This window comes from Heptranchias perlo, chromosome 10 (assembly GCF_035084215.1).
Source record: "Heptranchias perlo isolate sHepPer1 chromosome 10, sHepPer1.hap1, whole genome shotgun sequence".
NCBI classification, from domain to species: Eukaryota; Metazoa; Chordata; class Chondrichthyes; order Hexanchiformes; family Hexanchidae; genus Heptranchias; species Heptranchias perlo.
Window position 1 is genome coordinate 12,746,393 of NC_090334.1, and position 28,000 is coordinate 12,774,392.

The window sequence follows — 28,000 nt, forward strand, 5'->3', positions numbered from 1 at the left end:
CAGAAAACTACAGAATAAGCTATTGCTTCCAGAACTGTTACTAGATTAAAGGGTTGTCGGAAAGCAGTAAAACTAAACACTATTAGCCCATGGGTGTATTAAAATTATAGAGCACCTCATCGCTTCTCCCCCAGAAATGTCCCAACACTCTTTACATACAATGAATTTCTTTGAATTGCAGTTATTGTTATATAGGCAAACACAGTTTGCACACAAAGCATTTTCAGGAAGTAATAGGTGAGGAATCCCAGATTTATTGACACTTGAATATAGCCTCCAAAAGTAGGATTTTTTTTAAAAGAAAAAAAACCAATGCACAATATTCAGGTTAAAGAGATCTGGTAAGACGATCCAGTTTGGATACTGGTAAGAGGATCTACTTAAGAGAATCTCCAGGGAGACCAGGTAAGGAGACTACATAAATGAAGCTATAATTTGCTCTTGAAATCCACTTGCTTCCATGTTTGGTTTTGGTTTCATTTACTATGGCTGATATCTCCCTCCTGGACACTTGCTGCTCCCGAGCAACTCCCGGTAATAACTAGTTGGGGTAAGTGAGACTTGAAAACTACAAACAAATTCCCTTCCTGGTTTCCCTTATTTAGATGCAGAACCAAGACTCTGGAGAAAGGCAAAGATTTGCTTCTGATCTCCCCCACTGGATCAGTTGGAAAACTCATTGTAAAGTGTGGAACTGGACCACACAGATCAGTAGGCCCCAGATTTAGTACCTGGTCTTTGCTGAGTTAGCTGCTAACAGTTGGCATTGCAATTGGGACTCAGTGTCCCTAGGCCAGAGAGAGGAAGAATCAAATATATTTCCCACTCCTGCAGCCTTGGCTCAGTGGGTAGCATATCTCGCCTCTAAGTCAGAACATCGTGGTTTCAAGTCCCATTCCAGAGACTTGAGCACATAAACTGAGGGAATGCTGCACTGTCGGAGGTGCCGTCTTTCTGATGAGATGTTAAACTGAGGTCTGATGAGAGGTCTGCCCTCTCAAGTGGACGTGAAAGATCCACGGCATTTTTTGAGGAAAGACACGAGAGTTCCCTCAGTGTCCTGGCCAACAATTATCCCTCAACCAACATCACTAGATAACAGATTATCTGGTCATTTATCATTTGCTGTTTGTGGGACCTTGCTGTGCACAAATTGGATGCCGCGTTTCCTTCATTGGAACAGTGACTAAACTTTAAAAAAATGTATCTCATTGGCTGTAAAGCGCTTTGGGACATCCTGAGGTTGTGACAGGTGCTATATGATTGCAAGATCTTTCTCTCTTTCTGGTATCTCCCACTGAAAATTCAACTTGCCTAGATGAGTGCAGCTCCAACAATACTCAAGAAGCTCAACACCATCCAGGACAAAGCAGCCCGCTTGATTGGCACCCCATCTACCAACATAATCATCCACTCCCTTCACCACCGGCGTACCATTGCTGCAGTGTGTACCATCTACAGGATGTACTGCAGCAACTCGCTAAGGTTTCTTCGGTAGCACCTCCCAAACCCGCGACCTCTACCACCTAGAAGGACAAGGGCAGCAGGTGCATGGGAACAACACCACCTGCACGTTCCCCTCTGAGTCACACATCATCCCGACTTGGAAATATATCGCCGTTCCTCCATTGTTACTGGGTCAAAAGCTTGGAATTCCCTACCCAACAGCACTGTGGGAGAACCTTCACCACACGGACTGCAGCGGTTCATGAAGATGGCTCACCACCACCTTCTCAAGGGCAATTAGGGATGGGCAGCAACACCTGCATCCCAAAGATGAATTTTGAAAAACGAACATGTATGGATATCAGGAGGTATACTCAAGCTCAGCCGTGCCAAATGGCTTGAATGCCAACACTGATTGTCTAGACTCATGCATGAAGAGTTGGCATTTGTGCAAGATCCTTGAGGGCCATCAGCAGCTGCAGAACAATAACCCAGCAAGGGGGAGGGGAAGAGGGAAATTTGGAGGTAGGTTTAAAAAAAATCACTTCTGAAAGGTTTAAAAAATAATAATTCAATATATGTGACAACCAGAAATCTACACAAGGTGTCACTATGTACAGCCAGTGGCTCTGATTCTCTTTGGTTGAAGCTCCATTAGTTACGATAATTTCAATATTAATATATAAAGGAATGCACTCAATCCCTAGGCAAGTTGTCAACACAGTATCAGCTACATTGCAATTCTTTCAGGAATACATAGAGTAGACACTCCAACATGGTCCCTTAAGATGCCAGATGGTGAAAAGCATATAAGCACAGTGATTGTAGTCTTTTCTGAGATGTAAACTAGAGTACAAAGCAAGAAGACCCAATAGTTTTCCATTTGATAGAAAATATGTATTGGAAGGCAATAGGTCTGATAAGTGTATCCACGTCTTTAAGATTTAAAATATACCCCATAGCAAGAAGCAGTATTATCTTTCCACTGGAAAATGCATTGCAGATGACACTTGGCAGGTATGCATTACTCTTTGAGGTCTAAAATACAATCCGTGGCAAGAAGACCCAACGGATCTAGGATGCTTTATGAGATGGAAGATATATTTGCAGCAGTAACTTCATCTGTAGTTTTTCATATTGTCAGAACAAAAAACACAAAGACCCAATATCTGTCGCCATCTCTCTACCCAATGGCTGTAAACATCTCTCTACCCAATTGCAGTCACTAACTCTGTACCCAATGGCTGTAGCTGTCTCTCTACCCAAATGCAGTCGCTATTTCTCTACCCAATTGCAGTTGCTACCTCTCTACACAATCGCTGTAGCTATCTCTCTACCTAACTGCTGTAACCATCTGTCAACAACAACAACAATAACTTACATTTATATAGCACCTTTAACGTAGTAAAATGTCCCAAGGCGCTTCACAGGAGCGATTATCAAACAAAATTTGACACCGAGCTACATAAGGAGATATTAGGACAGGTGACCAAAAGCTTGGTCGAAGAGTTAGGTTTTAAGGAACGTCTTAATGGAGGAGAGAGAGGTAGTGAGGTGGAGAGGTTTAGGGAGGGAGTTCCAGAGCTTTGGGCCTAGACAGCTGAAGGCACGGCCGCCAATGGTTGGGTGCAAAGAGTGTAGTCACTGTTATGATATAGGAAACATTAACAGGAGGAGAGGTGCCTTCTGTTGATTATTTGTAGCAAAATGATTTATGTGTATTACCATTTTGTTACAAATAATGAACAGACGGAATCTCCCTCTCCCCCACAGTGTCCTATTTAACCCATCTTCAGCGACCTCACTGTAGCTCTGCAGTTTGTCTCCACACAGGTGGCAGGACATCCTGAGGCAGCGTGAAGGAGAACAGGAGTAGGAGCTGTCTCTCAGAGCAACTCACCATGCATGCCATCTAAATGACCCATTCGGAGCTCAAAAGCGACCAGGCCCAGGCAGCCCCCTTTAAAGAAGACATGGGTGCAGTTGCTCAAACCTCTTATGGCCTCCTATGACCTTGCAGAAGGAAGCAGTGAGCCACCCCTCTCCCAGGAAGCACCTAAAGATAACCAGCCAGTTCGCATGAGGAGGAGTATGAGACACTCGCAATATACTGTCGCAATGGGGAAGTGCTGGGCTAATAAATACTGACACAACTTTAAAATTCTCATAATTTTTTCAAATCCCTCCATGGCCTCACCGCTCCCTATCTCTGTAACCTCCTCCAGCCCTACAACCCTCCGGGATCTCTGCGCTCCTCCAATTCTGGACTCTTGCGCATCCCCGATTTCCTTCGGCCCACCATTGGCGGCCGTGCCTTCAGCTGCCTAGGCCCTAAGCTCTGGAATTCCCTCCCTAAACCTCTCCACCACTCTACTTCTCCTCCTTTAGGACACTCCTTAAAACCTACCTCTTTGACCAAACTTCTGGTCACCTGTCCTTATGTGGCTCGGTGTCAAATCTTTTTTGATAACGATCCTATGAAGCACCTTGAGAAGTTTTATTACATTAAAGGTGCTATATAAATGCAAGTTGTTGTTGATATGTTGATAGAGTGAGATGAAGTAAATAGAATGTGAGGAGACTCGTGTGGAGCATAAATACTGGCATGGATCTGTTGGCCTGAATGGCCTGTTTCTGTTCTGTAATTTCTATGTAATTCCATGTAAAATCCCCACTGAAAATTTATATGCACTACATCTATCACATTCTCTTTATCAATATAGTCAGTAATTTCTTCAAAAAAACTCAATTGAATTTGTCAAATACAAATTGCCTTTAACAAATCCTTGTTTGCTGCCTTTGACTATCCTGTGCACTTCTAAACGTTTACTAATTTTATTTCAAATGATGGATTCTAAGGGTTTGCCCACAACTTGCGTTAGACGAACTGATCAACAGTTACTCACTTTATCCTTCTCTCCATTCTTGAACAGAGATGTTTGAAATTCCTTTGGCTACCCTATTAAAATTAGGAGATTCCACCCACCGCATTCTGCTTACCTATTGAAAACTGGGGGCGGGGGGCAGTGGTGACAGGACAGGCCTTCTCAAGTAGGCCTCTTAAAGGTAAATGTTGGTTTCTGCTGGAGGTTAAAAAATTGATTTTTGTTTTTAATGACCTATAATTGCATTTTGCTCCAGTATGTTACCAGTATATGTACAGCATAGGTACAGTAATGTTACAGTATAAGTACAGTGTATATGTGGCATATGGCACAGTATATAAAGAAAAACTTGCATTTCTATAGCACCTTTCATAACCTCAGGGCATAACTAAAGCGCTTTACAGACAATGAAGTACTTTTTTTTTTAAGTATAGTGACTGTTGTAATGTAGGAAACACAGCAGCCAATTTGCGCACAGCAAGATCCCACAAATAGAAATGTGTTAATGACCAGATAATCTGTTTGAGTGATGTTGGTTGAGGGATAAATATTGGCCAGGAAACTGGGGAGAACTCCCCTGTTCTTCTTCGAAATAGTCATGGGATCTTTTACGTCCACTCAAGAAGGCAGACAGTTTAATGTCTCATCCGAAAGATGGCACCTCCGACAGTGCAGCACTCCCTCAGTACTGCACTGGGAGTGTCAGCCTGGATTATGTCACTGGAGTGGGACTTGAACCCACAACCTTCTGTGCAATATGGATGTAGTCTGTGCCCAGTATGGTATGGTATATGTGGAGTATGGTCTAGTATATGTACCGTATGGGTATTTTATATGTCCAGTACATATTGGATATTAATGTACATATTTGAAGTTCCTGTTGATAAACCCAATGACAGATCCACACCTTGAGAAGCTTTGCTTTTAGGAGGAAACAATGTAAAAAAAACAGAAATGAAAATGAAAGAGATGTGGAAAAGATGGTAAAAAATATTGAGATTGTGCAGAAATGATGGTTTAGAACGGGATGTGAGGCATACTGTAATGTACAAGACCCTCACTACTGGCCAAGGATGTCCTGATTCTTACCCTGCAATGTACCAACCCCCTTGTCTCGGGTACAGTTGCACAACAGTACTCTGATCTCCCAGTCCTATCAAAGGACGTCCAGACTATTACACTGAAGTGGATGAGCTGATAGAGGGAGCTGATCTGCTGTGGAACCAGGTGCTGGGAATGTTTTCTGAGTTATTATTTTGGGTTAAGGCTAACTATACCGTGGGCAGGATGGTGTAGAAGAGTATATTCCATTGCTCAAAATCACTGACATCCTTCAAAACAGATAGGCTGGCCAAGCCCCAGGAGGATAGGATGGCATCTGATAAGGTGGCACGACAAGATACAGTTAAGGTTTTGTCATTGTTGGAGGTAGAACGGGTGATTGGTTGTTGGCATCATTCAACTTAGAACACTGTCTGCCTCCCTGGAAGCAGATGAAGTTATACAAAGATGGCACCATTCAAAATGGACGGACTATTGGAACCATTTCATTGGCATCCAATTTGCATCACTTGAAATAGATAGGGTAGCACAATGGGAGTCTGTTCTCATAATGTTATTGGCACAGTACAAAATGTGCCCAGAAAGCTTGACCTGCAGCACACTTGGCCGGGGAGCATAAAATCCGGCAAGGTAGGAGCTCTTAAAGGGCTGCCGCTCATCATCGAAGAGAATGCTGTGGGTGTAGCGGAAAAGTGGGCTAGGTGTTCGTAATTGCAAAATGGAGATATGCGGGCAGTTCTGCTCCTGTGATGCTGAGATTTGGAGATCCTACTGGGGGAAAGTGGCCCAATTTCACCGGGTAGCAGCGATCCCTCAAATGCATGGCATTGTAGATGCCATCCATGTGGGCATCAGGACTCCTCACATTAAACCCATGGCCTACATGAACAGAAAGGGTTTGCATTCAATTCATGTTCAGGTTACATAAACTAGGCTTGTATTCCCTTGAGTCTAAAAGATTGAGGGGTGATTTGATCGAGGTGTTGAAAATGTTAAAAGGATTCGATAAGGTAGATATGGAGAAAGTATTTCCGCTGGTGGGGGAATCAAGAACAAGGGAACAGAATCTTAAAATTAGAGCCAGGCCGTTCAGGAGCAAAATCAGGAAGCACTTTTTCACACAAAGGGTAATAGAAATCTGGAACTCTCTCCCCCACAAGGCTGTGGAGGCTGGGGGACAATTGGAGCTTTCAAGACTGAGATCGATAGAGTTTTGTTAGGTAAGGGTATCAACGGATATGGAGCAAAGGTGGATAAATGGAGTTGAGATACAGATCAGTCATGGTCTAATTGAATGGCCTCCTCCTGTTCCTAAGTTCCTATGGTATCTGACCACATAAGCGTGGGTCCCAGGGTAGGATAGGGATGGGTGCCTCAGTAATTGCTGCATGTCCATTTATTGGCTCCTCATGAGTTCTTCCCCTTCACCAAATCAAGCCAAACCTTCAAACGAATTCCTGTCTTCACCACTTTCTACAGGGCAACCACGAATAATGAAGTAAAATATTGGCAGGAAAAATACCTAAAAGTGATGGACCACTCAGCAAATCCAACTAATGCATGGGGCAAGACGCAGCAGAATTTAACAGAAAACACAGACATTCTTTACAATAACTGTGCAACATCAACTGACCTTTAAGAAGTCTACTTGAGGTGGCCAAGACCCAGGATCCCCAATGTTCTCTTTTTATATAAGGTTTATGACTCATCCCAGGGTCGCAAGATTCAACGTAGAATACAGCTTTAATAATCTCCTTGTCTAAATGAGGCCGGGACATGCCTGCAGTGTGCCCCCAGAAACTGAGTATTGAAAAATGTGGCATGCAGTGAATTGGGAGTGCCACCTCATGTACCCAGTTTTTCACCCCATACCCACTTCCAGCTGCGTTTAATGGCCTTTAATAGCTTTACTCAATGTTGGGTTCTTTTATTTTAATCAGTTTCTAAGATGAAGTGCTCTCAATGACCTAAAGGCTAAATAGTTGGCTTGTACAGTGAGAAACCCTGATCTCTTCTCCTCAGCCACTCACTCCATCGCTGCTGTCTCCCTCCTCCCAGTTGCCAAACTGTGTTGCTCCGTCTTCTGTCTCCAAACTTTGTTGCCCCTCTCTCCAATCTGTACCGACCACTCCCCCCACCCATGTCCTCCAATTGCTGCTGTCTCCTCCAACTCCATAAAGAAATGAAGAAACTTTTAGTCTGGAGGTTTCAAAAAAAAAGTTTGAAGGAACTCTATTTGAAAGTGACATTTTTTAACAAATTGAATCAATGTTTATGTAAAGCTATTTATACGTATTTAAAAAGATACCTACTTGTGACTGTTCAAGGGCATCGTTGATCCCACAGTCAATGAGAACTGGTTTGAAGCTTTTATTTGCAGTGAAAGAAGCATTTTTTTTAAAAAAGAAAATTAATTGAAACTCAACCAAGAAAAAAAGAAAGGAATGAACATTTCTATCACACCTTTCATGACCTCAGGACTTCCCAAAGTGCTTCATAGCCAATGAAATACTTCGAAGTGTAGTCACTGTTGTAATGTAGGAAATGCGGCAGCCAATTTGCGCACAGTAAGGTCCCACAAACAGCAATGTGATAAATGATCAGATCATATTTTTTTAGTGATGTTGGTTGAGAGATAAATATTGGTCAGGACACCGGGAGTGGGACTTGAGACCACAACCTTCTAACTCAGAGAATGCTACCACTGAGCCACAGATAAGTTCAACCAATAGGCTGAAAAGCTCACGGTAGAATTGGTGTTTCAGTTCATGAGTAGAGTTGTTAAGTACTCAGGGGTCAGATCATAATCATCTAGAAAGAAAGAAGGAAAAAAAGAACTTGCATTTATATAGCACCTTTCATGACCTCAGGACGCCTCAAAGCACATCACTGCCAATGAAGTACTTTTGAAGTGTAGTCACTGTTGTAATGTAGGGAAACCTAGGACAGAAAGCTTTGGCACTTGCATGGAAAAAATTGTATTTGTTGATCAAGGTTGACGCAGTCCCAGAAATCTAGCGCACGGTGCCTTGCGAAGGGCAGGTCTGGCCCTGTGTGTGGATCATTTGTGCGCAACACATGTATGAGTTTGTGTATTGGTCTACATGCATGAACAGGTTGGCGTGCTTGACATGATGACAATACTCCCATCATCCCCTGATCGATCCTTGTGTTATTCCCACGGCAGTTTACTATCGCAAGAACAACCGGCTGCAGGCAGTGAGGGTGAAGCTGCAGAGCCCAGAGTACAAGCTGAGTAAAATCAGAACCTCCACCATCATGACAGATTACAATCCAAACTACTGCTTCCCTGGCAAGGTGGCGTCACTCAACGAACTGAAGGAAGTGCCCAGGAGAAACATCTCCTTGCTGAGGTGGGTGACATTCAAACTCCCAACTAGGGTGAAGAATCATAGAATCTTACAGCACAGATGGAGACCATTCGGCCCATCGTGCCTGTGCCGGCTCTTTGAAAGAGCTATCCAATAAGTCTCACTCTTTCCAAATAGCCCCTGTAAATCTTTCCTTTTAATTAATTCCCTTTTGAAAGTTACTATTGAATCTGCTCCCACCACCACTTCAGGCAGTGTATTCCAGATCATAATAACTCGCTGAATAAAGAAAATTCTCCTCATCTCCCTTCTGGTTCTGTTGCCAATGATCTTAAATCTGTGTCCTCTGATTACCGACCCTCCCTGCCAGTGGAAATAATTTCTCCTTATTTACTCTATCAAAACCCCTCATAATTTTGAACATCTCTATTAAATCTCCCCTTGACTTCCTCTGCTCTAAGGAGAACAATCCCAGCTTCTCTAGCTGACTTGGGTTAATGTATTATTGGGTGGCCCAGATTCAACAAGGTAGTCCTGAGGAGGGGGTTATCATGGGGGTGGGAGAGGGGATGGTGGGCCAAGGTGGCAGCAACCAGCATTGTACTTGTGAAGCCCAGAGGAGCAGTCCTATTCCTTCTTGCCCCTCAAAAATAATTTTAACCAGACTGTTTCTGTTCCTCTTTGGCTGTGCCACCCGGTAAAACAGGACGGAGCTTGCAAGACACACACTCCACACAGTTGTCTCCCAAAATGGCAATCCGTATGGTGTAGGACCCCGATTTGCATATTAAAATGACCAAGGGCTCGATGTGGTCCATCCAGATCAGGTGATGGATGGTTAACCAGCTGTGCTCCAGACATGCTCAAGTCAGCATCCCTTGGACATGAGGAAGCACAGATTGGGGCCATACCAGGGAGGTTGACAAGGATGGGTGAGAGTAAAGGTTTTGCTGGGAACAAGGCCATCAAAGGTTGGCATGAGGGAGTGGTTAAGCAGTCCGTATTGTGGTGACCTAGCATTCATTCACTTTTGCTTCTTAGGGCTCTTGGTCATGGTGCTTTTGGTGAAGTGTATGAGGGCCACGTGGTTGGAATTGGTGGAGAATCTGTTCCTTTACAAGTGGCGATCAAGGTCAGTAATGGACTTTTCCAAATTTCTTTCTTCCATGGCCACTGTCCATGAAGGAAAGAGCATAACTCTGTCAACTGTGTCATAGTCAAGGAAAGGGTGTAACTGGACCAACTGTGTTATAGTCAAGGAAAGGGTGTAACTGGACCAACTGTGTTATAGTCAAGGAAAGGGTGTAACTGGACCAACTGTGCAATAGTCAAGGAAAGGGAGTAACTGGACCAACTGTGTTATAGTCAAGGAAAGGGTGTAACTGGACCAACTGTGTTATAGTCGAGGAAAGGGTGTAACTCTACCAACTGTGTGATACTGAAGGAAAGGGTGTAACTCTACCAACTGTGTTATAGTTGAGGAAAGGGTGTAACTCTACCAACCACCAATCATCTACCAATCTACCAATCATCTCAGCCCCAGGGCATTGCTGCCGGAGATCCTCAGGACAGTGTCCTAGGCCCAACCATCTTCAGCTGCTTCATCAATGTCCTTCCCTCCATCATAAGGTCAGAAATGGAGATGTTCGCTGATGATTGCACAGTGTTCAGATCCATGCGCAACCCCTCAGATAATGAAGCAGTCCGAGCCCGCATGCAGCAAGACCTGGACAACATCCAGGCTTGGGCACATAAGTGGCAAGTAACATTCGGGCCAGACAAGTGCCAGGCAATGACCATCTCCAACAAGAGAGAATCTAACCTCCTCCCCTTGACATTCAACGGCATTACCATCGCCGAATCCCCCACCATCAACATCCTGGGGTTCACCATTGACCAGAAACTTAACTGGACCAGCCATATAAATACTGTGGCTACAAGAGCAGGTCAGAGGCTGGGTATTCTGCGGCGAGTGACTCACCTCCTGACTCCCCAAAGCCTTTCCACCATCTACAAGGCACAAGTCAGGAGTGTGATGGAATACTGTCCACTTGCCTGGATGAGTGCAGCTCCAACAACACTCAAGAAGCTCGACACCATCCAGGACAATGCAGCCCACTTGATTGGCACCCCATCCACCACCCTAAACATTCACTCCCTTCACCACCGGCGCACAGTGGCTGCAGTGTGTAACATCCACAGGATGCACTGCTGCAACTCGCCAAGGCTTCTTCGACAGCACCTCCCAAACCCGTGACCTCTACCACCTAGAAGGACAAGAGCAGCAAGCACATGGGAACAACACCACCTGCACGTTCACCTCCAAGTCACACACCATCACGACTTGGAAATATATCGCCGTTCCTTCATCGTTGCTGGGTCAAAATCCTGGAAATCCCTTCCTAACAGCATTGTGGGAGAACCTTCACCACATGGACTGCAACGGTTCAAGAAGGCGGCTCACCACCACATTCTCAAGGGCAATTAGGGATGGGCAATAAATGCCGGCCTCGCCAGCGACGCCCACATCCCATGAACGAATAAAAAAAAACTGGCTTATAATAGAGGAAAGGATGTAACTCCAACAACTGTGTTATAGTCGAGGAAAGGATGTAACTCTACAGACTGTGTTATATTCAAGGAAAGGGTGTAACTCTACACACTGTGTTATTGTTGAGGAAAGGGTGTAACTCTACCAACTGTTTTTTGTCAAGGAAAGGGTGTAACTCTACCAACTGTGTGAAAGTCAAAGAAAGCGTGTAACTCCAGCGACTGTGTTGTAGTCTCGGAAAGGGTGTAACTCTACACACTGTGTTATTGTTGAGGAAAGGGTGTAACTCTACCAACTGTTTTTTGTCATGGAAAGGGCGTAACTCTACCAACTGTGTGAAAGTCAAAGAAAGCGTGTAACTCCAGCGACTGTGTTGTAGTCTCGGAAAGGGTGTAACTCTACCGACTGTGTTATAGTCAAGGAATGGGTGTATCTCTACCAGCAGTGTTATTGTTGAGGAAAGGGTGTAACTCTACCAACTGTGTTGTTGTCAAGGAAAGGATGAGTCTCTACCAACTGTGTTATGCTCAAAGAAATGGTGTAACTCTACCAACTGTGTTATAGTCAAAGAAAGGGCACAACTCTACCAAATGTGTTATTTTTTTTAATTCGTTCATGGGATGTGGGCTTCGCAGATGAGCATTTATTGCCCATCCCTAATTGCCCTTGAGAAGGTGGTGGTGAGCCGCCTTCTTCAACCGCTGCAGTCCGTGTGGTGACGGTTCTCCCACAATGCTGTTAGGAAGGGAGTTCCAGGATTTTGACCCAGAGACGATGAAGGAACGGCGATATATTTCCAAGTCGGGATGGTGTGTGACTCGGAGGGGAACGTGCAGGTGGTGTTGTTCCCATGTACCTGCTGCTCTTGTCCTTTTCGGTGGTAGAGGTCGCGGGTTTGGGAGGTGCTGTCGAAGAAGCCTTGGCGAGTTGCTGCAGTGCATCCTGTGGATGGTGCACACTGCAGCCACAGTGCGCCGGTGGTGAAGGGAGTGAATGTTTAGGGTGGTGGATTTGGTGCCAATTGTTAGACTCGAATTTTTGGAGCAAAACCAGACGGAGACGGAACTACTGACCAAGTTAAAGTTTATTCAAAAACCTTGTGCACAAAGGGAGAGTGGCAAGCTTCCTCAGGCTCGTGACTACTCTCAAAGGAACGTCAGCACTACAAGCTTGTTTATATCTTTCTATAAGTAACACCCACCTGCTGTGGAAGGGGGTACATGTTTATGTAACTACAGGGGGTTTCATTGGGTGGTATAGCCTGCCACTCACTTGTCAGGGCTACCTTGGGTCGTCCCATGACATTAAACATCTCACATTCCTGAGGAGGACCCTTAACAATAAACACAAGTCCCAGACATTGAAACTACACAAAGGGTCTTCACAAAGTCCTGAGCAGCTGCTTCCTATCTGACTCACATTTGAGCTGGGGTAACCTTGGAGACATCCACCGCTCCTCCCTTAATCATCCGAAGTGAGCTAGTTAGGATAAACAATGTCGGCTTCGGTCTTGGATAAACTTTCCCTAGTGTGTTCTGGAGATAAGCGAGGTGGTAGCCACAAATCCAACAAACCTGCCTTTGTCAGCTTTTACAGTGTGGGTTACAAGCTGCTCCCATAATGGTCAAGTATCCCATCATGCTTTGCTGCTACCTAAATGCTACATGTGCGATTTAACTACTTATGTGTGTGAGGATAAGAGTGGCTAATCATTCTTTAATAAATAGATAGATATACATATACATATCAGGTTAGGTAAGGGGAGGCTGGAGGTTTTGGATTTCTGTTCACAAGCCTATTTTTCAAGCCCAACACAATCTAGCGGGCTGCTTTGTCCTGGAGAGTTTTGAACTTCTTGAGTGTTGTTGGAGCTGCACTCATCCAAGCAAGTGGAGAGTATTCCATCACACTCCTGACTTGTGCCTTGTAGATGGTGGAAAGGCTTTGGGGAGTCAGGAGATGAGTCACTCGCCGCAGAATACCCAGCCTCTGACCTGCTCTCGTAGCCACAGTATTTATATGGCTGGTCCAGTTAAGTTTCTGGTCAATGGTGACCCCCAGGATGTTGATGGTGGGGGATTCGGCGATGGTAATGCCGTTGAATATCAAGGGGAGGTGGTTAGACTCTCTCTTGTTGGAGATGGTCATTGCCTGGCACTTGTCTGGCACGAATGTTACTTGCCACTTATGTGCCCAACCCTGGATATTGTCCAGGTCTTGCTGCATGTGGGCTCGGACTGCTTCATTATCTGAGGGGTTGTGAATGCAACTGAACACTGTGCAATCATCAGCGAACATCCCCGTTTCTGACCTTATGATGGAGGTAAGGTCATTGATGAAGCAGCTGAAGATGGTTGGGCCTAGGACACTGCCCTGAGGAACTCCTGCAGCAATGTCCTGGGGCTGAGATGATTGGCCTCCAACAACCACTACCATCTTTCTTTGTGCTAGGTATGACTCCAGCCACTGGAGAGTTTTCCCCTTGATTCCCATTGACTTCAATTTTACTAGGGCTCCCTGGTGCCACACTCGGTCAAATGCTGCCTTGATGTCAAGGGCGGTCACTCTCGCCTCACCTCTGGAATTCAGCACTTTCGTCCATGTTTGGACCAAGGCTGTAATGAGGTCTGGAGCCGGGTGGTCCTGGCGGAGCCCAAACTGAGCATCGGTGAGCAGGTTATTGGTGAGTAAGTGCCGCTTGATAGCACTGTCAACAACACCTTCCATCACTTTGCTGATGATTGAGAGTAGACTGATGGGGTGGTAATTGGCTGGATTTGATTTGTCCTGCTTTTTGTGGACAGGACATACCTGGGCAATTTTCCACATTGTCGGATAGATGCCGGTGTTTGTAGCTGTACTGGAACAGCTTGGCTAGAGGCGCAGCTAGTTCTGGAGCACAAGTCTTCAGCACTACAGCTGGGATGTTGTCAGGGCCCATAGCCTTTGCTGTATCCAGTGCACTCAGCTGTTTCTTGATATCACGTGGAGTGAATCGAATTGGCTGAAGACTGGCTTCTGTGATGGTGGGGATAGCGGGAGGAGGCTGAGATGGATCATCCACTCGGCACTTCTGGCTGAAGATGGTTGCAAACGCTTCAGCCTTGTCTTTTGCACTCACGTGCTGGACTCCGCCATCATTGAGGATGGGGATGTTTGCAGAGCCTCCTCCTCCCGTTAGTTGTTTAATTGTCCACCACCATTCACGACTGGATGTGGCAGTACTGCAGAGCTTTGAATCTGATCCGTTGGTTGTGGAATCGCTTAGCTCTGTCTATAGCATGTTGCTTCCGCTGTTTAGCATGCATGTAGTCCTGAGTTGTAGCTTCACCAGTTTGGCACCTCATTTTTAGGTATGCCTGGTGCTGCTCCTGGCATGCTCTTCTACACTCCTCATTGAACCAGGGTTGATCCCCTGGCTTGTTGGTAATGGTAGAGTGAGGAATATGCCGGCCCATGAGGTTACAGATTGTGCTGGAATACAATTCTGCTGCTGCTGATGGCCCACATTGCCTCCTGGATGCCCAGTTTTGAGCTGCTGTATCTGTTCTGAATTTATCCCATTTGGCACAGTGGTAGTGCCACACAACACGTTGGATGGTGTCCTCAGTGCGAAGACGGGACTTCGTCCCCACGAGGACTGTGCGGTGGTCACTCCTACCAATACTGTCATGGACAGATGCATTTGCGACAGGTCGATTGGTGAGGGTGAGGTCAAGTAAGTTTTTCCCTCACCACATGCCGCAGGCCCCGTCTGGCAGCTATGTCCTTCAGGACTCGGCCAGGGGTGGTGCTACCGAGCCACTCTTGGTGATGGACATTGAAGTCCCCAACCCAGAGTACATTTTGTGCCCTTGCTACCCTCTGTGTTTCCTCCAACTGGTGCTCAACATGGAGGAGGACTGACACATCAGCTGAGGGAGGGCGGTAGATGGTAATCAGCAGGAGGTTTCCTTGCCCATGTTTGACCTGATGCCATGAGGTCCAGAGTCAATGTTGAGGACTCCCAGGGCCACTCCCTCCTGATTGTATATCACTGTACCACCACCTCTGGTGGGTCTGTCCTGCCGGTGGGACAGGGAATACCCAGGGATGGTGATGGAAGAGTCTGGGACGTTGGCTGAAAGGTATGATTCTGTGAGTATTGCTATGTCAGGCTGTTGCTTGACTAGTCTGTGGGACAGCTCTCCCAATTTGCACAAGTCCCCAGATGTTCGTGAGGAGGACTTTGCAGGGTCGACTGGGCTTGGTTTGCCATTGTCGTGTCCGGTGCCTCGTGGTCCGTCCGGTTTTATTCTAATTATGACTTTTCTTGGCGAGATTTTACAATTGAGAGGCTTGTTAGGCCATTTCAGAGGGCAATTAAGAATCAACCACATTGCTGTGGGTCTGGAGTCATATATAGGGTAAGAACGGCAGGTTTCCTTCCCTAAAGGGAATCGGTGAACCAGATGGGTTTTTACGATAATCCAGTAGTTTCATGGCCATCATTATTGATACTAGTATTTTAATTCCAGATTTTTATTTAATTATTTGAATTTTTAAATTCACCAGCTGCCATGGCGGGATTATAAACTCATGACTCTGGATTTTTAGTATGGGTTTCTGGATTACTAGTCCAGTAACATAACCACTATGCTACCGTACCTTGTTATCGTCAAAGAAGGGTTGTAACTCTACCAACTGTGTTATCGTCGAGGAAAGGGTGTAACTCCACCAACTGTGTTACAGTTAAAGAAAGGGTGTAACTCCACCAACTGTGCTATAGTCAAGGAAAGAGTGTAACTCCACCAACTGTGTTACAGTTAAAGAAAGGGTATAACTCTACCAACTGTGTTACAGTTAAAGAAAGGGTATAACTCTACCAACTGTGTTACAGTTAAAGAAAGGGTGTAACTCTACCAACTGTGTTACAGTTAAAGAAAGGGTGTAACTCCACCAACTGTGTTATAATCAAGGAAAGGGTGTAACTCTACCAACTGTGTTATAGTCAAGGAAAGGTTGTAAATCTACCAACTGTGTTATAATGTGGAGATGCCGGTGATGGACTGGGGTTGACAAATGTAAGGAATCTTACAACACCAGGTTATAATCCAACAGTTTTGGACTATAACCTGGTGTTGTAAGATTCCTTACAACTGTGTTATAGTCAAGGAAAGGTTGTAACTCTACCAACTGGGTTATAGTGAAAGAAAGGGTATAACTCTACCAACTGTGTTATAGTCAAGGAAAGGGTGTAACTCTACCAACTGTGTTATAGTCAAAGGAAAGGGTGTAACTCTACCAACTGTGTTATAGTCAAAGGAAAGGGTGTAACTCTACCAACTGTGTTATAGTCAAAGGAAAGGGTATAACTCTACCAACTGTGTTATAGTCAAAGGAAAGGGTGTAACTCTACCAACTGGGTTATAGTCAAAGGAAAGGGTGTAACTCTACCAAATGTGTTATAGTCAAAGGAAAGGGTGTAACTCTACCAAATGTGTTATAGTCAAAGGAAAGGGTGTAACTCTACCAAATGTGTTATAGTCAAAGGAAAGGGTGTAACTCTACCAAATGTGTTATAGTCAAAGGAAAGGGTGTAACTCTACCAAATGTGTTATAGTCAAAGGAAAGGTTGTAACTCTACCAACTGTGTTATAGTCAAAGAAAGGTTGTAACTCTACCAACTGTGTTATAGTCAAAGAAAGGTTGTAACTCTACCAACTGTGTTATAGTCAAAGGAAAGGGTGTAACTCTACCAACTGTATTCTAGTCAAGGAAAGGGTGTAACTCTACCAACTGTGTTATAGTCAAAGAAAAGGGTGTAACTCTACCAACTGTGTTATAGTCAAAGAAAGGGTGTAACTCTACCAACTGTGTTATAGTCAAGGAAAGGGTGTAACTCTACCAACTGTGTTATACTCAAAGGAAGGGTGTAACTCTATTTAAATAAATGAATGGAAAATCAGGTGCTACGGGGCCCACAATATTCCCAACTAGTCTTCCCTGCTCGTCATTGGGAGCATCGAATCAGCGACATCGGATGCTATAATGTCATGGCTCTGATGGGATTTTCTCCACCGCCATTAAATTAAAGCCACTGAAAAGGACTACGAGGAAAATCTGTTCTTTCTGTGCTGTAATCCACATGATTATTTTGGGTGCAGCATTAGAATTTTGAGCTCCACTTAGTTCTTAGTCCGATCCATGTTGAGCAGGGAGATGCTGAGCGTAGACTGAGATTTTTCCCAGCGGGATGGAGGGGGGTTAAGAGGGCGGAGAGTCATGGGGCCAGAATCGCTGGTGCCTCCTCTCAGGGTAGATTGGTAGCGACCTTACAGTTGGCTATAGGAGTTATGTTATCTGGTTGTAGAAAGGGAATAAAAAGACAAAAAAGCCTAGTGATGAAATAACAAAATATTCACCTCTCCCCTCCCATAAAAATACAGTAAGAGAAAAAAGCACAAGCAGAATGAGAGCAGAACTGATGTTTAGGATCATAGGATAAAGGAAGAAGCCCAGAAACTGTGTGAATCCCAGGAGCTGGCTTGTAACTGGCAGGGAGGGAGGGTAAATGTCAGGTGGAACCCAGAGTTTTCTTTTAATTCATTCTCGGGATCTGGTCATTGTTGGCAAGACCGGCATTTATTGCCCATCCTTAGTTTCCCTTGAGAAGGTGGTGGTGGGCCTTCTTCTTGAACCACTGCAGTCCGTGTGGTGAAGGTTCTCCCACAGTGCTGTTCGGCAGGGAGTTCCATTGACGGTGAAGGAACGGCGATATATTTCCAAGTCAGGATGTGTGTGTCTTGGAGGGGAACTTGGAGGTGATGGTGTTCCATGGAGCAGTATCATCTATGATTTGGACTGTCCTGGGTCATCCCTGGATTGCTAGTTGGACTGATGCAAGCCATCCTGGGACATCCCTGCATTGCCAGAGACCATTCTACCTTCCTGATTGAGGAAGGCAGCATAATAGGAAGAAGCTATAAAGGGATAAATAAAGCGGCAAATAAACAGAGAACATCATAATCTTGCTACTCAAAGATGACCCATAACTACAGAACTTTGAATTTCATAGAAAAAAGAAAGATCTTGCATTGATACAGATTCTTTCACATCCTCGGGATGTTTCAAAGCACTTCACAGCCGATGAAATACTTTTGAATGTAGTCGGTTATGTAGGCAAATGTGGCAGCCAATTCTTTGCACAGCACGATCCCACAAACAGCAAATGAGATGAATGGCATGTTGCTTTGTTTTGTTGCTGTTGGTTAAGGGACAGATGTTGGCCAGGACTTCTTCAAAAAGTGCCATGTTCATCTGAACAGGTAGACGGGCTCTCAGTTTAATGTCTGATTGAAAAGGCGGCACCTCCAACAATGCAGCACTCTTTCAGTACTGCATTGAAGTGTCAGCTGAGATCGTGTGCTGAAGTCCTCGAATGGGTTTTGATTCCACAACTTATGACTGAGAGCTGAAGGTGCTATCAACGGAGCCGAGCTGACACACTTACTCAAAATTGTACAGAGTTTTAGTTCAGGAACCGTTAGTTATCCAGACTCCGAACATACAGGTGTCAGTTGTGGCTCTGTGGGTAGCAATCTCACTTCTGGGTCAGAAGGTTGTGGGTTCAAGCCCCAGAAAACTTGAGTCGATAATCCAGGCTGGCACTTCAGTGCAGTACTGAGGGAGTGCTACATTGTTGGAGGTGCCATCTTTCATAAGAGTCATTGGGGCTGAATCCCTGGTGCCTCCTCTCAGGGTAGATTGGTAGCGACCTTGCAGGTCTTTCGACCTTTAAACTGAGGTCTTGTCTGTCCGCTCAGGTAACAGATCCCATGGTACTATTTCAAAGAAGAGCAGGGGAGTTCTCTGGATGTCCTGACCAATATTATCCCTCACAGAACACATAAAAAAGATTATCAGTTCATTTATCACATTGCTACTCATGGGACCTTGCTGTTTGCAAATTGGCAGCTGCATTTCCTACATTACACCAGTGACTATACTTCATTGGTGTAAAGCACTTTGAGATGTCCTGAGGTCATGAAAGGTGCTATATAAATGCATGTCTTTCCTCTTATGCATTGTCAGTTTAGGGTTTGGGTTATATTCAGCAGCTAATTGTTTGTTACATGATCTCTTAAACTCTGACATATTCCTGCACCTATCAGTGAAGTATTCATAGCAGTTTGCTTCCATTTACAGACTCTTCCGGAAATCTGCTCCGAACAAGATGAAATGGATTTCTTGATGGAGGCTTTAATTATCAGGTAATAGCAACAGTTCTCTTCTGCCTTCTAATCCCTTGAAGATCTAGAGCAGGTCAAAAATAGAACACCTCTCAACATTTTAATGGGTTACTGATAGCAGATCAGAAGTATCAGACAAGGGGAACTGGGATCGAAGGGTAAATTCAAGGCATGACGGTCAGACAATCAAGGCTATAGTGTTATTGCCCCATCTCCAGCCTGTGCTCACATCTAGTCAGACAACATACTGAGAGTGCAACCTCATTGAACACACCTTCCAGTCTTTAACAAGCTTACTTCTGAAACTTCCCTTCCTCTTACAAGCTACAGACTCTTAACTTGACTACAAATTGATTTATCCCATTTTCTCTCCTTTTTTTGCCTTGGCAGATATCCTTTATTATGGGCCTTGGACTTTAACCAGCCCGGCTGGTGTCCTTTATTATGGGCCTTGGACTTTAACCAGCCCGGCTGGTGTCCTTTATTATGGGCCTTGGACTTTAACCAGCCCGGCTGGTGTCCTTTATTATGGGCCTTGGACTTTAACCAGGCTGACTAGTGTCTTTTATTATGGGCCTTGGACTTTAACCAGCCCGGCTGGTGTCTTTCATTATGGGCCTTGGACTTTAACCAGCCCGGCTGGTGTCCTTTATTATGGGCCTTGGACTTTAACCAGCCCGGCTGGTGTCTTTCATTATGGGTCTTGGACTTTAACCAGCCCGGCTGGTGTCCTGCCAAGCTGCTACAGAAAACTAATAACATGGCCTTCACCACCATCACAATGGAATAGCCACTTGTGCTGACGAAGGCACAAGATGAACGGAAACCCCTTGGATATAATATGGCCCTGTCCTCTGCTAACTTGTGTAAGACAGTGAGATAGAGTGAAACACTCACCCAACTAGTCTACCGGAGGGTAATCCATCCTCAATTGTGGTAAATATGAATAGTTTGGAGATAAACGAGAAGGCATTGGCTATAAACACGGTCAGTCTGGATAATACGATGACAGCATTAAAAAATATTCCAGTCCAGATTTTAAGTATCACTAATTGCATGGCAGTAGTGCTCATAGTCAACATTGTGGCTGGTAATCCTTATCTGTGAATAACATTACTGGGGAGTTATACATGCCAACATAGAAAACTAACAGAAGCTGAGCAACAACTTCAAAAAAGCTGACAGCTTAAAAGCAGTTCTGAATATAAACCTATGACATGCGAAGACAAAGAGTTAGGTTGAGAGTTGCAGTGAGACACAGGTTTAACATAACCTACATTTCAGGTACACCCAACATTCCATTGCTTCGATTGTATCACACAACAGCAGGTGGGCTGAGACAGAGGTGGAGATGGCCGATGTTACAGAGTTGCAAGTAGGCAGTCTTGGTGATGGAGAGGATATGGGGTCAGAAGCTCAGCTCAGGATCAAATAGGACGCCGAAGTTGCAAACAGCCTGGTTCAGCCTCAGAAGGAGGCCATTGTGCCTGATTAGTGTCCTTCATTATGGGTCTTGGACTTTAACCAGCCTGACTAGTGTCCTTTATTATGGGTCTTGGAGTTTAACCAGCCTGACTAGTGTCCTTTATTATGGGTCTTGGACTTTAACCAGTCTGACTAGTGTCCTTCATTATGGGTCTTGGACTTTAACCAGCCTGACTAGTGTCCTTTATTATGGGTCTTGGAGTTTAACCAGCCTGACTAGTGTCCTTTATTATGGGTCTTGGACTTTAACCAGCCTGACTAGTGTCCTTCATTATGGGTCTTGGACTTTAACCAGCCTGACTAGTGTCCTTTATTATGGGTCTTGGACTTTAACCAGCCTGACTAGTGTCCTTCATTATGGGTCTTGGACTTTAACCAGCCTGACTAGTGTCCTTTATTATGGGTCTTGGACTTTAACCAGCCTGACTAGTGTCCTTCATTATGGGTCTTGGACTTTAACCAGCCTGACTAGTGTCCTTTATTATGGGTCTTGGAGTTTAACCAGCCTGACTAGTGTCCTTTATTATGGGTCTTGGACTTTAACCAGCCTGACTAGTGTCCTTTATTATGGGTCTTGGACTGTAACCAGCCTGACTAGTGTCCTTTATTATGGGTCTTGGAGTTTAACCAGCCTGACTAGTGTCCTTTATTATGGGTCTTGGACTTTAACCAGCCTGACTAGTGTCCTTCATTATGGGTCTTGGACTTTAACCAGCCTGACTAGTGTCCTTTATTATGGGTCTTGGACTTTAACCAGCCTGACTAGTGTCCTTCATTATGGGTCTTGGACTTTAACCAGCCTGACTAGTGTCCTTTATTATGGGTCTTGGACTTTAACCAGCCTGACTAGTGTCCTTTATTATGGGTCTTGGACTTTAACCAGCCTGACTAGTGTCCTTTATTATGGGTCTTGGACTTTAACCAGCCTGACTAGTGTCCTTTATTATGGGTCTTGGACTTTAACCAGCCTGACTAGTGTCCTTCATTATGGGTCTTGGACTTTAACCAGCCTGACTAGTGTCCTTTATTATGGGTCTTGGACTTTAACCAGCCTGACTAGTGTCCTTCATTATGGGTCTTGGACTTTAACCAGCCTGACTAGTGTCCTTTATTATGGGTCTTGGACTTTAACCAGCCTGACTAGTGTCCTTTATTATGGGTCTTGGACTTTAACCAGCCTGACTAGTGTCCTTCATTATGGGTCTTGGACTTTAACCAGCCTGACTAGTGTCCTTCATTATGGGTCTTGGACTTTAACCAGCCTGACTAGTGTCCTTTATTATGGGTCTTGGACTTTAACCAGCCTGACTAGTGTCCTTTATTATGGGTCTTGGACTTTAACCAGCCTGACTAGTGTCCTTCATTATGGGTCTTGGACTTTAACCAGCCTGACTAGTGTCCTTTATTATGGGTCTTGGACTTTAACCAGCCTGACTAGTGTCCTTTATTATGGGTCTTGGACTTTAACCAGCCTGACTAGTGTCCTTCATTATGGGTCTTGGACTTTAACCAGCCTGACTAGTGTCCTTCATTATGGGTCTTGGACTTTAACCAGCCTGACTAGTGTCCTTTATTATGGGTCTTGGACTTTAACCAGCCTGACTAGTGTCCTTTATTATGGGTCTTGGACTTTAACCAGCCTGACTAGTGTCCTTTATTATGGGTCTTGGAGTTTAACCAGCCTGACTAGTGTCCTTTATTATGGGTCTTGGACTTTAACCAGCCTGACTAGTGTCCTTCATTATGGGTCTTGGACTTTAACCAGCCTGACTAGTGTCCTTCATTATGGGTCTTGGACTTTAACCAGCCTGACTAGTGTCCTTTATTATGGGTCTTGGACTTTAACCAGCCTGACTAGTGTCCTTTATTATGGGTCTTGGAGTTTAACCAGCCTGACTAGTGTCCTTTATTATGGGTCTTGGACTTTAACCAACCTGACTAGTGTCCTTTATTATGGGTCTTTGAAAGAGCTATCCAATTGGTCCCACTCCTCCGCTCTTTCCCCAGCCTCAGTGGCCAGGCAAGGGGATGGAATTGGTGGTGAGAGAACGCAGTTTGTGGCAGGGACCGAAGACAATGGTTTCGGTCTTCCCAATGTTTAATTGAAAAGGCTGATATTTCTCGCAAAACACTGACCAGCATGAGCGAAACATTGGCTGTCAGTCTAAAAAGCTGACAGTTGACATGTATGTAGAGTAACATGCATCTCAGGACACCTGCATCTGTTCATAGAATCATCGAATCATACAGCACAGAAGGAGGCCATTGTGCCTGTGTCGGATCTTTGAAAGAGCTATCCAATTGGTCCCACTCCCCCGCTCTTTCCCCAAAGCCCTGCAAATTTTTCCTTTTCAAGTTTTCCTTTATTTCAGCTATGAGGAAAGATTGGATAGGCTAGGAATGTTTTCCTTGCATCAGAGGAGGCTGAGGGGTGATTTGATTGAGGTGTACAAAATTATGACGGGCCTAGATAGAGTGACTAGGAAGGACCTATTTCCCTTAGCGGAGGGGTCAATAACCAGAGGGGGGGCATCGATTTAAAGTGATTGGTGGAAGGATTAGAGGGGAAATGAGGAAAACATTTTCACCCAGAGGGTGGTGGGGGTCTGGAACTCAGTGCCTGAGAGGGTGGTAGAGGCAGAAACCCTCAACTCATTTTAAAAAATACCTGGATGTGCACCTGAAGAGCTGTGACCTGCAGGGCTACGGACCAAATGTGGGAAAGTGGGATTAGGCTGGGTGGCTCATTTCTCAGCCGGCGCGGACACGATGGGCTGAATGGCCTCCTTCTCTGCCGTAAATTTTCTATGATTCTATGATTCTATGAAGTATTTATCCAATTCGCTTTTGGAATTTACTATAGAATCTGCTTCTATCACATTTTCAGGGAGTGTATTCCAGATCATCATAACTCACTGCGTAAAGAAAATTCTCCTCATCTCCCCTCTGGTTCTTTTGCCAAAAAAATGTGTCCTCTGGTTATCGACCCTTCTGCCAGTGGAACCAGTTCTAGGCAGGATTTGTTAAACAGAAGAGTTGTAAGGAGCCTATCTACATTTTAGATCTATATAATAAATTCAATCTGGATGCAAAGGTGCAATTTTTTCTTCCCTTTATTCCAAGATGCCAACAATGTCAATTATTTTGCTTACCTCCATTAATCTATTGGTGTTTCTTTACTATTCAGCACTCTTTGTATTTTGACCATGTATTTGTTTCCCTCTGGTTTTTTTTTAACAGCAAGTTTAACCATCAGAACATTGTCCGATGTATTGGTGTCAGCCTCCAAGCTCTGCCTCGGTTCATCCTTCTGGAGCTCATGTCTGGAGGAGACATGAAGACCTTTCTCAGAGAAAACAGGCCGAAAGCTGTAAGCACAAAAGTGAACATTTGTAACATTGCTGCCCACAAGGGAGCATAGCCAAGAGGCAGGGGCCAGATTAGGTACAAGCTTAAACAACAGATAGACAGACACAAACATAGGCACACGGTGAATCAACTCCCCCTCATGGGAAGCACCCCACTGAAGCCTACATGCCAACTACTTTCCAATCCAACGTGTTAGGATCAAACAGGTTCTCTGTATATGCTCAGCAGCAGTGCATGGGCTGTCCGTGGGAACATAGGATCAGGAGGAGGCCATTCAGCCCCTCGAGCCTGCCCCGCCATTCAATTAGATCATGGCTGACCTGTACTTCAACTCCATAACTCTTGACAACCTTACCGAACAAAAATTCTCCTGCTCCTCCTGGCCCACAAGGAATGCTGAAAGAGTCACTTAGAGTAGGGAGCCAACAGCTCCCGCCTCGGTTTAACTGCTGGGGATCCCACATCTCGGGCCCTCCCCTCGCTTTCTGTTAAATTTAAGTCATGGCGCCAATAATGTCAGCAGGCCGTGACTTCAGTATGTTAATTATGTCCCCGCCTGCCTTTTGCAGGAGCCTCGTCCATGGCCCGATTCCTGCACTTTAAAATTTAACGGGACAGGAATGGGATCTGAATATTTTAACTCCCTTCCCTGATCTTCTCTCATCCATCTGGGTGGAGGGGGGGGGGATGGCGGGAGAGAGAGGGTTTAAAATCGTGGCCCGTGTATCTGCATAAAATGGCTGCTAGATGACAGTTACATGAAAGACAGTGCAGTTCAGCTGTTAAAACAAAATGGCTGCCATGACACCGCGAGCACAGAGTTTGCACACTGAAATGTTACATGTGCCACCAGATACGCCCTCCTCTCTTTCCGGAAGGCAAGCTGTAAAGCATTCTATCAAGACAAGCCATGACTTCAAACCAACAAGCTGATTTACTTTACATAAAATACATGAATCATAAAATACATGAATCATCAGTGTGCAATTTTTACAGAGAGGATCCTCTACGGTTTGTGAAAAAACAACAAAGGTATCAACTTATTACTTCCCTGGACACAAGGCCGATTTCAAGCTAAGGTATTCCAAAGCTAGCTGGTCCAGTCTTTCCCACTGTGTCTGAAAGGGCGAGCGAGAGAGAGCAAGATAACCTCGTATGTTTGTGAGGTTCAAGGCAAGGCCCACGACACCATCAAAGTCACTGCCTTCATTGAAATGTCTTCCCTTTGATGTCGGAATGTGAGGCTCTCAAATTTCCATCTTAGCTAAGCTGTGTACATGGAATGAGGCAATTCCTGGCTACTTAGTTGTTGGAAAGAAACCATTTCACCACAATAGCATGAAATGCTTGAATTTGCACACAACGACCCCCCCCTCCCCCCATCTTTGTTTACTAAATCCCAAATTACTGAGAAAACCTAACTGCATTCAGCCCTGTTGGATTGTTGAGGCAAAATGCTGAATTTAACATTACAGAAATATTATTACATAGAATTTATAGCAGAGAAACAGGCCATTCGGCCCAACTGGTCTATGCCAGTGTTTATGCTCCACGGGAGCCTCTTCCCACTCTACTTCACCCCACCCTATCAACATGTCCTTCTATTCCTTTCTCCCTCATGAACTTATCCAACTTCCCCTGAAATGCAGCTATGTTATTCACCTCAACCAAGGTTCTATATATTTAACATAACTTCTCTGCTTTTCATTTCTATTCCTTTAGAAATCCAATAAATTAAGAAATCCAATTCAGTATACAAGTACACGTGAAATCATTACACTGAAATATCCTCCAGTCTTATGATCACAGTCCAAGTTAAACAGCCTATCTCCTAGTCACTGGTGTTGGATCAGACTAATTTGTATAGGTTCAACGGATGTCCATGACTGACCTGAAATTGCTAGGAGGCCTTTGAATGTTTCTCATGTTTAGACCAACTTAAACAGAATGAACCATATCACATCAGCACTATTTGTTTCTCTATTTCAGACACAGACTTCGACACTAACAATGCTGGATCTCCTGAACATGGCCAAGGACATAGCTTGTGGCTGCAAATATCTGGAAGACAATCATTTCATTCACAGGTTAGTATTGAGTTTCAGGTAATAGAACTGTATTTTAGGTTGAAGAAAATGGGTCTATGAAATGTTCTTTATTTAATTAGTTGTACCCATTGTTATTGCTGTAGTTGTACCCATTGTTTTTGCTATAGTTGTACCCATTGTTATTGCTGTGGTTGTACCCATTGTTATTGCTGTAGTTGCACCCATTGTTATTGCTGTAGTTATACCACTGTTATTGCTGTGGTTGTACCCATTGTTATTGCTGTGGTTGTACCCATTGTTATTGCTGTAGTTATATCATTGTTATTGCTGTGGTTGTACCCATTGTTATTGCTTTGGTTGTACCCATTGTTATTGCTTTGGTTGTACCCATTGTTATTGCTTTGGTTGTACCCATTGTTATTGCTTTGGTTGTACCCATTGTTATTGCTTTGGTTGTACCCATTGTTATTGCTGTGGCTGTACCCATTGTTATTGCTGTGGTTGTACCCATTGTTATTGCTTTGGTTGTACCCATTGTTATTGCTGTGGTTTAACCCATTGTTATTGCTGTGGTTGTACCCATTGTTATTGCTGTGGTTGTACCCATTGTTATTGCTTTGGTTGTACCCATTGTTATTGCTGTGGCTGTACCCATTGTTATTGCTGTGGTTGTACCCATTGTTATTGCTGTGGTTTAACCCATTGTTATTGCTGTGGTTGTACCCATTGTTATTGCTGTGGTTGTACCCATTGTTATTGCTGTAGTTATATCATTGTTATTGCTGTGGTTGTACCCATTGTTATTGCTGTGGTTGTACCCATTGTTATTGCTGTAGTTATATCATTGTTATTGCTGTGGTTGTACCCATTGTTATTGCTTTGGTTGTACCCATTGTTATTGCTTTGGTTGTACCCATTGTTATTGCTGTGGCTGTACCCATTGTTATTGCTGTAGTTGTACCCATTGTTATTGCTGTGGTTTAACCCATTGTTATTGCTGTGGTTGTACCCATTGTTATTGCTGTAGTTGTACCCATTGTTATTGCTGTGGTTTAACCCATTGTTATTGCTGTGGTTGTACCCATTGTTATTGCTGTGGTTGTACCCATTGTTATTGCTGTGGTTGTACCCATTGTTATTGCTGTGGTTGTACCCATTGTTATTGCTGTAGTTATATCATTGTTATTGCTGTGGCTGTACCCATTGTTATTGCTTTGGTTGTACCCATTGTTATTGCTTTGGTTGTACCCATTGTTATTGCTATGGTTGTATCCATTGTTATTGCTGTGGTTGTACCCATTGTTATTGCTGTGGTTGTACCATTGTCGTTGTTGTGGTTGTACCCATTGTTATTGCTGTAGTTGTACCCATTGTTGTTGCTGTAGTTGTACCCATTGTTATTGCTGTAGTTGAACCCATTGTTATTGCTGTAGTTGTACCCATTGTTGTTGCTGTGGTTGTACCCATTGTTGTTGCTGTAGTTGTACCCATTGTCATTGCTATGGTTGTACCCATTGTTATTGCCGTAGTTGTACCCATTTTTATTGCTATGGTTGTACCCTTTGTTATTGCTGTTGTTTTTAGGATATAT

General features: G+C 44.4%; 1 protein-coding gene across 1 annotated transcript in view; it reads left to right on the plus strand.

The window, feature by feature from the left end:
- The window catches only part of ltk (leukocyte receptor tyrosine kinase), a 114,445-nt gene that overhangs the window by 76,374 nt on the left and 10,071 nt on the right, over positions 1-28,000 (plus strand). The window contains exons 12-16 of the mRNA XM_067992159.1: positions 8,581-8,767; positions 9,767-9,857; positions 19,464-19,528; positions 24,233-24,362; positions 26,351-26,448. Coding sequence (XP_067848260.1) covers positions 8,581-8,767; positions 9,767-9,857; positions 19,464-19,528; positions 24,233-24,362; positions 26,351-26,448 — 571 coding nt within the window. The remainder of the gene's footprint in view (positions 1-8,580; positions 8,768-9,766; positions 9,858-19,463; positions 19,529-24,232; positions 24,363-26,350; positions 26,449-28,000) is intronic.